The following is a 12,038-nucleotide window of genomic DNA, read 5'->3' as shown; positions in this document are numbered from 1 at the left end:
GGCCAAACTTGCCACTTATTTCATCTACAAAACCAATATTGTGCTTTAAACCGCAGCCATGGGTTGGGAGGAAAGGGATAGTAAGTCTTTCAACTGTGTCTAAACAATTTATCTTCCCCAAGGCTTTCTATTTGCCACAGGAGAAGAAATCTGCTCTTGCCATTATTATCAGCTTCCCTCCTGGGATAAACAGCTATTTTCATAGATCATATCTTTGTAGGGTTAGTGAAAGGACCAATATCTTTCCAATATCCCTGATCTGATTCTTCAATTACTATTACAAATCACATAACCAGATATTTCACAAATATGTTGTTTGGCCCTCAGAAAAAGAAATAACATCTCAGACTGCAAAAGCACTATTATGTCTCTCCAGATGTGTATTTTAGCAATTTCCTATTACCTGCTGTCATAATGATGGCTATTTTGCTAGCATACAATACAGCAGTAGCCCAATTGCTCAATTTCACATTGTCTCAATGGTTATAGGACAAATGTCCTCTTACCATATAAATGCCTTTCCTGTGACCCAGATAGTTTTCTGGTTCACACTGCACTTCTGCTATGAAAACTACTTCCTGGTATCAGAATAATATCAGAGTATGAATTCTGTCCCCCTCTCAGGGTTTAATAAGTGCAATCATATGTGAAGGTTCTTCCGCCCAAGTCATTTTTGCATTATGTTCTGACCATCCTACTTGGGCAACACAAGAGATATAGTGAATAAAGGACAAGCATTTTCTTCTCTCTCTTGAACACAGAGCTGAATACAGTTGGCTTCTACATTTGCAGATTCAACCTTTGCAGGTTTTATTATTGAGCTTTTGTTAATAGGTTCCCTAGGACAGTGGATGGTGAACCTCTTAGAGTCGAGTGCCCAAATTGCACCCAAACCCACTATTTATTGCAAAGTGCTATGTCCCTCTGGCTTTCTAGTAACAAACTCTGTGCTGGGGCGGATGGCACATGGGCCCACAGAAAGGGCTCTGAGTACCACCTTCTGGCACGCGTGCCATAGGTTCGCCATACATGCTCTAGGAACTTCTTGGTCCTCCAGAAACAATGCCAGAGAAGTATCCATAGTTGTGCTAAAGAACCTAGATGTTCCCAGGGAAAACACTCTCTAGCATTGTAGGTCCTCCAGCATGATTCTATGATCTGCTTCTGGCAGATTGACCATAGATTTGCACTGGAGGTCCTGGAGATTCCTAAAGAGTGTGTTCTCTTAGGAAAGGAATAGTGTTTTTATTCACGGGGGTCCTTCACCCCTAACCCCAGCAAGTATGGAGAGACCACTATATTCCCTTCTGCTTAACAGGGAAGCTTGACCCCAGCTTTAAGCTGCAATCTCATACGACTAATCACAAGAGTATATTCCTCCAAGAGTGTGCCTGTCTTAAAAAGATGCACTATAAGCAACGAAGGAGGTATTTATTTTATTTCATCCTGCCTTTCTCCCAAAAAGAGGACCCAAGGTGGCTCACATATAAAAAAGGCAGATACACAGTGCTTCTGACCTAACAATGAATGTATACAGTAAGCCCTTGGTACCTGCTGGGGTTTGGCTTGAGGACCCACCATGGATACCCAAACTCCATGGATGCTCAAGTCGCTTTAAATGCCATTTATATAAATGGCAAAATCAACCTTGAGTTTGGAATTTATATTACTTAAAAATATTTACAAGCCGTGGATGGAGAGTCCACCGTTCAGGGGTGCAAAAAAGCTCTCGGACTCAACACACTGCAGAAATAATCCGTTTGAGGACCACTCTACGTGCCTTGGTTCAATGCTATGAAATTTGGGATGGCAGACAGCTCTGGTGCCACAACAACCACCATTCCCTGAATTCCAAAGCATTGAGCCTGGCACTTAAAGGTGCCAAACCAAGATTTTATTTCTACAGTGCGATTGCAGTCCTCAATCACTATCCGTTTTGTCTATATGCATACCCTTTTAAAATGTTGTCATCATATCATGAAATGCTTGCTGCAGACAGAAACTACTAGGAGCTGCTAGGGGAACTACAATCCCAGGGAATACTTTTAACAAGACGATCAAACCTAGGTCCAATGAGACTCCCAAAGCTCATTTCTGAGTAATAGCTGTAACTGAATCTCGGTACTGTCTTGATGGCAAGAGCTGCACAGTCATGACCCAATCTACGTAAAGTCCCCCAAAAGGGACAGCTGAGCATACTTTTTGGTGGATGCTTGAGGTAAAACAATATTACCTGCGGGCAATGAAATAGTGATGTGGGTTGCCCCCTTCAGCCATAGACAAGAGGCCAGTGAGCCACTGACTGGATTTTGGAAGTGAGAGCAATGGCGAACTGAAATCTCTGTGCGATTAATTTTGCCCCATACAACTCCTTTCCCAGGGATTCCAGTTCTTTCAGGCACACACCTAAAGGAAAACGGGGAAAACAGTATGGAAGACAGAGAGAGCTTCATTCATGCATTGTTTTGTTATTTTGTGTCTTTTAAACTCACATTGGGAGCAAAATTAGGGGCAGCATTAAAAACAGTACTTCCTGTGGTTTTTATTGAAACTCCATTCCAAATGTCAGAGCAATAAAAGTGTCTTTCACCTGTAAAAAACTTAATGGCTTTTTACTAATTTCATATTACGAGAAGAGATTGGAACCTAAGTTTTATGTCTGCTTCGCTTTAGCAACAAAACGGCAGAAATCAAGGGGTGGAATAATTGGAGGAGGCAGAAATAGTCCAGTTTGACACCTATTCAAGAGCCGCGTCTCCATGCTATGAACAATGGAACAGAGCTCTTGGAGAGAAGGTTAAAAAAAAAACCCCTACCAATTCCCAGAATCCCTAGCACTGAGCCTTGGAAGTTAAGGCGGCGTCCAAAGTGGGTTATTCCTGCAGTGTGGATGCAGCCAATATGTGGATATGAGTTAAATAACGAGTGAAGAAGGTTGCAGAATTGCATGACTTGTAAGAAGGGCCAGGGAGGAACTATAAACTACACCTGCCAAATAATATATATTTTTTTTTATATTATGTTAATGTGTTGTACTACTCTTGCTTGTAAATAGTATGTCTTGTCTGAATTTATCATACATTGCAGTTGCTTGTGGCACCGAGATCTCTACAGAGAAGGCCAAATGCCTCAGACACACAATTCCCAGGAAGCCCACAGAGCTGAGTCCTGGGCAGTTAGAGAGCGCGCGGGGTCAGGGGTCAGACCCTTTCCTCGGCGCTCTCAGACACGCCCTCCCGTTGCCATGGAACTTCCTGCAGCCAATCCCAAGGCGCGCAAAAGGGCCCGATTTTCGAACGAAGGCTTCCTTAAGTGTAGGAGGGGAGGACGGAGCGCGCGCACAGGTCACCGCGTGCACGTGACCCCCCCTCCCCCCAAAAAAAAGAAAAAAAAACTAAACCGCGTAGTGCCAGCTGGGTCGCTCCGGCAAGTAACCGGGCAACGCTCCCGGATCTGGATCTTGTTCCTCAGCGCCGCCTGGCAGAAAGTGCCGTCCAGCAAGACTTGGAAGGGCTCCCGAAGCCGAAGTTATACTTGTAGAAGCCCATGTTTCTTGGCGTGTTGCTGCCGCGTGATCTTCATCGCGGAGGAGACCAGCGAAGAACCATAAGAGAGGGGGGCTAGACGGTAACCGGAAGCGGAAGCGCTGCCGGAAGTGTAAAACGTTTCGCGCGTGCGCAGTCTTCATAGTCCCTTTGGTTGCGCATGCGCACTGAGGAAATACATTCAGTTTCAAACAAACTGTAACTGCAAGGCTAGAGATGGGAAGGGAAAAGGAAGACCTGGCCAAATAGCCCGAAAAACCACCACGGAAGCCTTCAGTTTCACAAACAGTCAAAAAAGAGATTTGGCATAAACTTCCTGGGTGCAGCCCTCCTTTGTCATGTGCAGTGAGGAAAGCAGGAATTATTAATGCAGTCTGACACCACTTTAAGTGTCCTGCGGCTGCATCCTAGAGATGTGGATTTGTAGTTTGGATTTCATAGGATAGCTTCTACAACACACAAAGTCCAACTGCGCAGATAACCCTTGTAAACATGCTCCACTTTGCTTTATTTGTGGCGAGGGATTTGACCAATCTACCCGGATGGAAACCCTTTCGCTGACACGGGAAGGACTGCGCTTTTGCCTCCAGTGAATTCAAAGCGGTAAAGCAAAGGCACTAATCACGCTTTTAAAAAAGCAAAGGCCGCTGTTCTTTATCCTCCCACATGAGCACTGAGGATGCAGGGAAAGGAAGGCTCCCTCATTGGATTCAGTGGCCTTACTCCTAATTTGCTTTCCTCCCTTGGATCCTTCTGGCCGTTCTGGTATACAAATGAAATATAACTAACTAACTAAATAAATAAGGAAAGTAAGCCGTATTGATTATTTGCCACAAAACTGTAAAAACAAATCAAAACCACCACTAAACTTTTTAAAATGTATTTTAAAATGCTAAAGAAGAAAAACGCACCAAACACACTTTCAAAAGTTAAAAAATAACAGCCACAGTCTGCATCTTCGCTGCGGAAACGATCGGTTGGACACCGCTTACATGCTGTGTGAATTCTGGGAACCGCGCTTTTTTGTGAGACCTGGACTTCTCTGTCGGAGGCTCTGGCGCCACAACCGAACTCAGACCCCAGAATCCCTTGTAACAGTCGTTCCCAAACTGTGCCCTTTAATAAGAGGTTTGGACTTCATCTCCCAAAGCCTCAGCCATGGTCGGCCGATGGCCAGGGATTCTGGGAGGCCGAAAGTCCGAAACTCCCTTTACGGGCACAGTTAGGGGACCAGTGCCTCTAGATGCGGAACCTTTCTTCCTCCTGGGCCCTTGTTCCCTCCTCGCCTTGGTTCCGGACGGAAGCTTTGGGGAGGACGCACTTCCTTTCCCGGCGGTGCGCTCTCGTCTCTTCCTCTCACGCGGCTCCTTTCCGCAGCCATGGCTTCTCGCAGGAAGGCTCCGCCAGCAGCAGCACAGCAGCAGCGCCGGCGCCGGCGGCGGCTCTTCGGGGTCGGCAGCAAAGCCAAGGCCAAGGCGGCCCCGGGGAGTCTGCGGTGAAGCAGGTTCCAGATCGACGGACTGGTGAGAGCCCTTTGAGGCCCCTTTGACTCTTTGTGACTTTGCTATGGCATTCTGGGAGCTGGGGTTTCTTCTGGGCCCAAACTCCAAAGCACTTCTGGTCCCAATCAGTTTGGACGAGGGAGACTCAGCCTGTTCTGCTGGAACTCTGATTAGTATCCCATCTTTCTCCTGAAACTGAGAATGGAGGTGGCTTCCTCTTGGAAGCGTTTGGAGGCAAGAGCCTTCTGTTTTCCTGCTCCTCTGCCCCTGACCTTTGGGCCTGGGCCCTTCATAAGTCCTTTCTGGCTAATAGCCGTTCATAGACCAAGACATTCATTATATACACACACACACACACACACACACACACTCATGTATAAATCTAGACATTTTAGTCCAAAACGTGACCCAAAGTACCTCTTCCGACTGATCCATGAGTCAATGCCAGTTCCTTTGCATCACCATTTACATCCTTTGTTACATGCCCCTAAGTTTTAACCTCGACTTAATAATAATAATAATAATAATAATAATATTTATTTGTATTCCGCTTTTTCACAAAGGAATTAAAGCGGATTCCAACAGTATAAATAAAATATCAAACAATTAAAATTGCAGTTTAAAACCCCCCAAACCCGGCCCCTCTCCCCAATCATAAAAACAGATTAGCGCTAGAAATGAGTTTTCCTCTAAAGGAGGGGGGACGGGGGGGGGTTGGTATCAATCAATTTTGATATCAGTATCAATAATAGCCATGGTTCATATCAAAATCCATAGTTTTGGCCCCAAAATCGGCCCTCGACTTTGGCCTTATAGTTGAGTAGTGGTCATCACATCATTGTCCTGACAGTGAATTCTGTAGTATGGGAACAACAGTGGGTTTATTGTTGCCTGCCCTGAATCAGTTGCCCATCCGTTTTGGTCTTATTTCCCCTTGTTCCTCGTTTGCTTTCTCTATTGCGTCTCATGAATCAATCTTCCTAGAATACTGCAAATTGTTTCAGACAGGAACCTACTGCAGCCTTACCTGGAGATGGCAGGTACCGAACCTTCTTGCAACGCATGTGTTCTGCCATGAAGCTACAGTCCTTTTGAAGTTAAAGCTGAAATTGCAGAGACTGGATAGTCAGGGAAATCAAACAATAGTAGTCTTAAGTCTGAATGATCAGCTTCTCCTATTGGGAGGCAAAAGGACATTGTGTGAAAATCAGTGCAAAGCTGTTGTGTTTACACTTACTAGATTGATTTACCTTTGAAGACAAGTAACACTTTTGTTTGAATTTTAACAGATTTAAATAGTAAATATAAGATGCAGTTTAATACTTTATAGCCACAGATAACCAGGAACTTCATGCGATGCCCATTTCTATTTTTTCTCTGCCTTGCAAGTTATGGAGAAAACCCCTTGATATGCTCCTCATATTCTGATTGGACCATTGAGAACATGCAAAGAAATTCTGGATCACTGATGGAAGATAATGCAGATGTTCTCCTCTTCTGCCCTGCTTTCCTTCCTGGATGGGACAAGAAGCAAGGAGAGGGGGAATCCAATGTTATCAGAGATTGGGCATGACTTGATGATTGCTCTCCATCTCACCTTTCTAGTTGGAGGAGAGAAGCCTTCTCTTGGCTCTTTGCAGTCCATATTCATGCGGTCTTTGGGTGAAGTTAGGCCTATAGGGCAAAGTTTTTTGTGGGTTTTTCGGGCTGTGTGGCCATGTTCTAGAAGATTTTCTTCCTGATGTTCTAGAACATGGCCACATAGCCCGAAAAACCCACAAAAAACTATGGATGCCGGCCATGAAAGCCTTCGACTTCCTATAGGGCAAAGTTCTCCTCTCCTTCTCTGTATAAATGTTGGGTGGCATTATCATGACACAGGTTACCAATCACTTGTTTGAATTTTGAGCATTCATCCTTAATTCCACTTCCCCCGCCCTGAAGAGATCATAGACCTTTTACTTTGATCATTTTTAGTTTGAACAAATGTTTTATATTTCACATCTCCCCTATGTTTTGGAATCATCCAAAATGGCTTTAGCAAGCGGCTTTACCTTCTGCAGACATGGCAATCTTTATAGCATAAAGTGGACTTCTTGACTCTTTGCTGTTGTTTTCACATCCTTTTATTTGTTTATTTATTCAGTAAAGAATGGAAATAAAACATAACAGATCACAAAAATGTCAGGAAACATGGTTGCAAAGTATGACTAATCAAATAAACAAACAAAGGATGACATGAAATGAAATCCCAAACACCTTCCTCTGACATCACATTGCAAAGAAATAATTTAGCATACATAGAATTCAAAAAAGTGAACACTTGAGAACTGTAACAGAATTTAGAGTAGAAGAGTGGCGGATGCATTGATTTCCAGATGCTTTGAGACTGTAACTCCCTTCAGCCATACCAGCAAGGGATGATGGGAGTTACAGTAAAGTATCGTATGGCAAACCCAGGGATAGGACAGTATCCAGTATATTCCAGAAAAAGCATTAGATCATTCCGAAACTGGCCAGGTTGTGCAGGTCTGTACCTGGATGGCAAACTGCATTCCCATGTGTCCACATAATTATTGCGGTACACCAAAGGGTACAGTTTCACCTCGAAGGTCATGCTGTTGGTAAACATGAAATAGCCACATGTATCGAAAGAACAACATCTGGGGCTCCTTGGGACAATTCAGCTAGCATCCTGTTGAAGAATAGCATGTAAACTGCATGCCATACATCAGGGATCAGGGTGAAATTCTGCTTGACAAAAGCTCTTTCTGTTTGAAGGGAAAATGATCTGTGCTGCTCAGCTTTAACAGCTTCTCATCTTTTTGTTTGTTTGTTTTTTAATCAGATGGTTTCTTGCACCGAATTCCTGACAAGGCTACTGAAATTTGATCTTTTGGTGCCAGTTTGTTGACTGTTAACTTTAGGACATAATGAACAATGTGTTTCCACTTATATTCACAAAGCACATTGGTGAAGGCTAGTGATGTAGTTCTCAAAGAGGCTATTTTGTAGCAGCTAAACCTTTAATTGTCATCACCTATACCAGTGATGGTGAACCTTTTAGAGGCCGAGTGCCCAAAGTGCAACCCAAAACCCACTTATTTATTGCAAAGTGCCATGTCCCTCTGGCTTTCTAGTAACAAACTGGCAAACTCTGTGCTGGAGGGACAGCACATGTGCCCCCATAGAGGGCTCTGAGTGCCACCTCTGGCACTTGTGCCATAGGTTCGCCATCACTGACCTATACTACTAGATAAGGCTCTGCTTTTTCTAGGAAGGGGAAAGCTGTCACTTAGCGAAAGGAACTTTGTGCTTACTAGAACTAAAGCTATGGGATATCTTAGGGCGAGTGGTTTTTTATACTTCGTTTGTCTAATGGTGTCCTGTCATTGCAACAGATACAGAAATGGTAGGAGTTGACAAAGAGGCTGTTCAAGAAACGTGGGCTTCTCTTGCCGTCTCTGCAGGCTGTAGCCACCTGTGGTGTGTAGCATACAGGGAGACAAAATGTCAGTGCATTGAGTTGTGAAGTATTATTATTCATGGGGCTTGCTGTCAGATGCTGTGGAAATGGGAGAAGAAGGGATATAGCACTTCATTTTATCCGCCCAAAGCTTACTTCAGCAATGGTTTGGACTGTCTTCTGGTTGGAGCATGGACAGCATTTTGGACTTTTTATAACTTATTCTATGTTTTTATTGGCTACTGTCTATCTTAACCTGGAGGATCTACAGTTCAGAAAGTTGCAGCTATTTATGTCATAATGTGATGTGAAACCTAGTGTGTGTCCACACTGCAGAATTACCTCAGTTTCACACCACTTTAACTACCACGACTCTATTCTACAGATAGATTGGTAGTTTGGTGAAGCACCAGAGCGCTCCAACAGACCAGGCTGAATATGCCACCAAACTACAAATATCAGGAATTTATAGGATAGAGTGATAATACTTAAATTGTTGTCAGACTTCTTTAATTCTGCAGTCTGGATGCAACCATAGTGCCAAAAATGTTAGTCAGTTTAGAGCTGGCTTTAGCAAGGCAAAGAGTAGCTTCCGTTATTTGTCTAATCAAATTGTATTAGAGGTATATAAATTAATGTATTCAGCCACAATATATTAGAATATTGAAGAACAGAGATGATTTTTAGAAAAGCCACAACAATGCCTTCTTTGATAATACTCCAGAGTCCAGTTCTTCACATGATGAAATGTCAGGCTGCATAGAGGCCTCTTGCAATGAATTAAGCGATTTAAGCTGCAAGCCTGAATCATGGGCATCTTCAATTGTATATTATTTATAATTAGATACATAGCTATTGTAGTTATGCTGGTGAAATTATTTTATGGAAATACACTCCTTTTTGAATAGTGCCATACAGGGGGGAAAAAAACTTTGGGGATCTCAGACTTTGTGACCATGCTCCAAAACACACTGCAGAAATAATGCCATTTGACACTGTTTTAACTGTCATGGCTCAATACTAGGGAATTCTGGGAACTGTAGTTTTCGTAGAATCATAGAGTTGGAAGAAACCACAAGGGCCATTCAGTCCAACCCCATTCTGCCATGCAGGAACTCTGAATGAAAGCATACCTGACAGATGTCCATACAACCTCTGTTTAAAGACCTCCAAGGAAGGATACTGTACTCCTATCCCTAAGGCAAAATGTTTTGTGACACATGTAACTTTTGCTGTCACAGATCTCTGGTGTCACAAAAAACTACTGTTCTCAGGATGCCCTAGCACTGATACAGGGCAGATAAAGTGGTCTCAGACTGGATTATTTCTGCATTGTGTTTTGGACCCATGTTGTCAAATCTCCCACCATTTTGCATAATTCTGTAAAATGTGAAGATGTAGAATCATTCAAGAAGCTGAAAAGACATATTGATTCATTCTAGTATAATGTTATTTCCACTGTCAGAATTTAGGCTGAAATTGTGTTCAAAGAAGACTGGCATAGCCAATTACTAAAGCATATTTTTAAAATCCCTATATTGAAGATGGGATTGAGGCATGCCTGAATTTAGGAAAACCAAAATAGATATTTTAAACATAGTTGTATCCCTTCCTTTTATCCTCTCCTTAGTCCAGTCTTTCCTGAAGGCTAGATATATGTGAAAAGCTTCCCCTCACCCACCCTCCTGCCCTGTAGGCTCTTTCCTTTAAATTCAAAGTGACAGTAGAAATTCTGCTCAAACCCATGTGAAAAATGGCTTGCTGAATGATGATGAGGTTAACTGCTACTGCACTTGGCTGTCATCTTGAAATATTCACACACACAACCGCTGGGAGCTCAAGCCTGAAGAGTAATGCTTTTATGCGCAGATGGCAGTAGTAGGCAGCTCATGAGTACCAGAACAATTTGAATGCTGCATTTTGATAGTATAGTAGCACAACATATAGCTGACAATTAAAGCTCTTGAATCTTTGTTAGCCGATAGACGCTAGGGAAGATGGAATAGGAACTCTGAACTTTCCACATGCCTGTGGAAAATGATCTGTTTAAGAAGCATATCACCATGAAACAGTGAGGCTTTGGCTCCACAAGGGTGAGGGTAGCATGTCACCCTGTCCCTTGTTTAATTCAGTTGTGTCACAGTTGTATCAGAAAATGAGGCCATAGTGATTTAATATATGATTTAATAAGTGATTTAATATAAAGGCCACCTTTTCTGGGTCTTTCCACATAATTATGTCTTGAATGATATATATATATATAGCTGGCAAGTGTTACAGCTAAGGATGTGAAGTGGGACTTTGTGGTTCAGAACTTGGCTTAATTGGGAACTGGGATAACCTACTTGTGCTCAGACTCAACTTACTATATGTAAAGCGAGGATGGTCATAATGAGCTTCCCAAACAGGACTAGGAATTTTGTAGCGAATTTTAGATTTGAAGTGCTTTTGGAAATTGGGAAAACCTGATGTTACTCCAAATAGTTGGTCTGTCCGCATGTGGGAAAGGGTCTGTTTTCTGCTCCAGAACCTTTCACAGGCTGCAGCCCACTGCTGCCCCGTTGCTGAAATTTGGGAGTTAATTAGATAGTTGGATTTTGATGGCACACCAGGGAAATGTCTTTAAAGCAGGCAGGGAGTGTTTTCAGAAGTTGTACACTCCTACAGTACATCTTCCTCATCCATGGCATAAGAACTAGTTTTGCTGTCTTCTCATGTCTTTGCACTGTTGGTTAATTTTAGAAATGAAAATGTCTCCCCATTCTGCCTCCCCAGAAAGCTTTCCTGGCTGTATTAGCTTAATCCCCTTCTGTGTAGAGCCTGCAGAGATAGTGTGCTGTATGAGAGAGTCTTGCCAGCCCCTTTCTGGCTGAAGCATTTGCTCTCTTTGGATTGGTGTCCTCAGTTTGAATAGGAGATGATGAGTCCTGCTTGCTGGGCTTAGGATATGGGCAGAAGGAACCACCAAAAGGAGTGTCAAGCTGTCCCAGTTCACTTAAGAAAATGTTCATTTTATTGCTTTAGTTTGATCACTGCAGTGTGATGGTGATAGTTAATATTCATCTGCATGCAAACTCATAAAACTGAATCTCAAAGCACGTGCTTCAGAAATGTTTCTACATGGAAGTCAATCAGGAGTTTACATGGCAATAAACTTCTCTTGCAGATTTCTCATCCTCATCCCTCAAGTTAGATCAGCTATTTCCAATGTCGCTTACTAGAATCTTGAATTGTGTTTCTGTTTTAACCATCCATACCTTTCCCAGTGAAGACTGCCTAAGGGCTTACCTGCCATAGGTTATCCTAGTGTAATGTTAAGGCCATGGGTGTCCTTTAAAATAATGCTTCAGGCCTTCTGCTTATGTACCTGGTCTCTGGGAGATCAATAAAACTTCAGTGCTGCTTACACAAGATTAATAGCACATGTTGTAAAGGTAAAAAACTCAATAGCTTTGTTTCCTGCAGACCTAGCCACTTATAAAGGTAGCGTAAAAGTGATTGATAGCAAGGAGGCTTTGAGAATGT

At 42.9% G+C, this 12,038-nt stretch overlaps 2 protein-coding genes and 1 pseudogene across 2 annotated transcripts in view; 2 read left to right on the top strand and 1 right to left on the bottom strand.

Moving 5' to 3' along the window:
- Positions 1-2,229: 2,229 nt before the first annotated feature.
- On the bottom strand, positions 2,230-3,582 carry LOC121929153 (annotated as a pseudogene).
- A 1,206-nt stretch (positions 3,583-4,788) lies between these two features.
- The window catches only part of LOC121929152 (rRNA-processing protein UTP23 homolog), a 15,345-nt gene continuing 8,095 nt past the window's right edge, over positions 4,789-12,038 (top strand). Inside the window, exon 1 of the mRNA XM_042464462.1 lies at positions 4,789-5,068. Coding sequence (XP_042320396.1) covers positions 4,789-5,068 — 280 coding nt within the window. The remainder of the gene's footprint in view (positions 5,069-12,038) is intronic.
- EIF3H (eukaryotic translation initiation factor 3 subunit H) overlaps positions 4,937-12,038 on the top strand; it is a 144,064-nt gene continuing 136,962 nt past the window's right edge. The window contains exon 1 of the mRNA XM_042462275.1: positions 4,937-5,068. The gene's annotated coding sequence lies outside the window, so the exon portion shown is untranslated. The remainder of the gene's footprint in view (positions 5,069-12,038) is intronic.

Source organism: Sceloporus undulatus, chromosome 4, assembly GCF_019175285.1.
Source record: "Sceloporus undulatus isolate JIND9_A2432 ecotype Alabama chromosome 4, SceUnd_v1.1, whole genome shotgun sequence".
Lineage (NCBI taxonomy): Eukaryota > Metazoa > Chordata > Lepidosauria > Squamata > Phrynosomatidae > Sceloporus > Sceloporus undulatus.
Note: the sequence above shows the minus strand (reverse complement) of the source record. Positions and strands in the feature narration are given on the sequence as shown.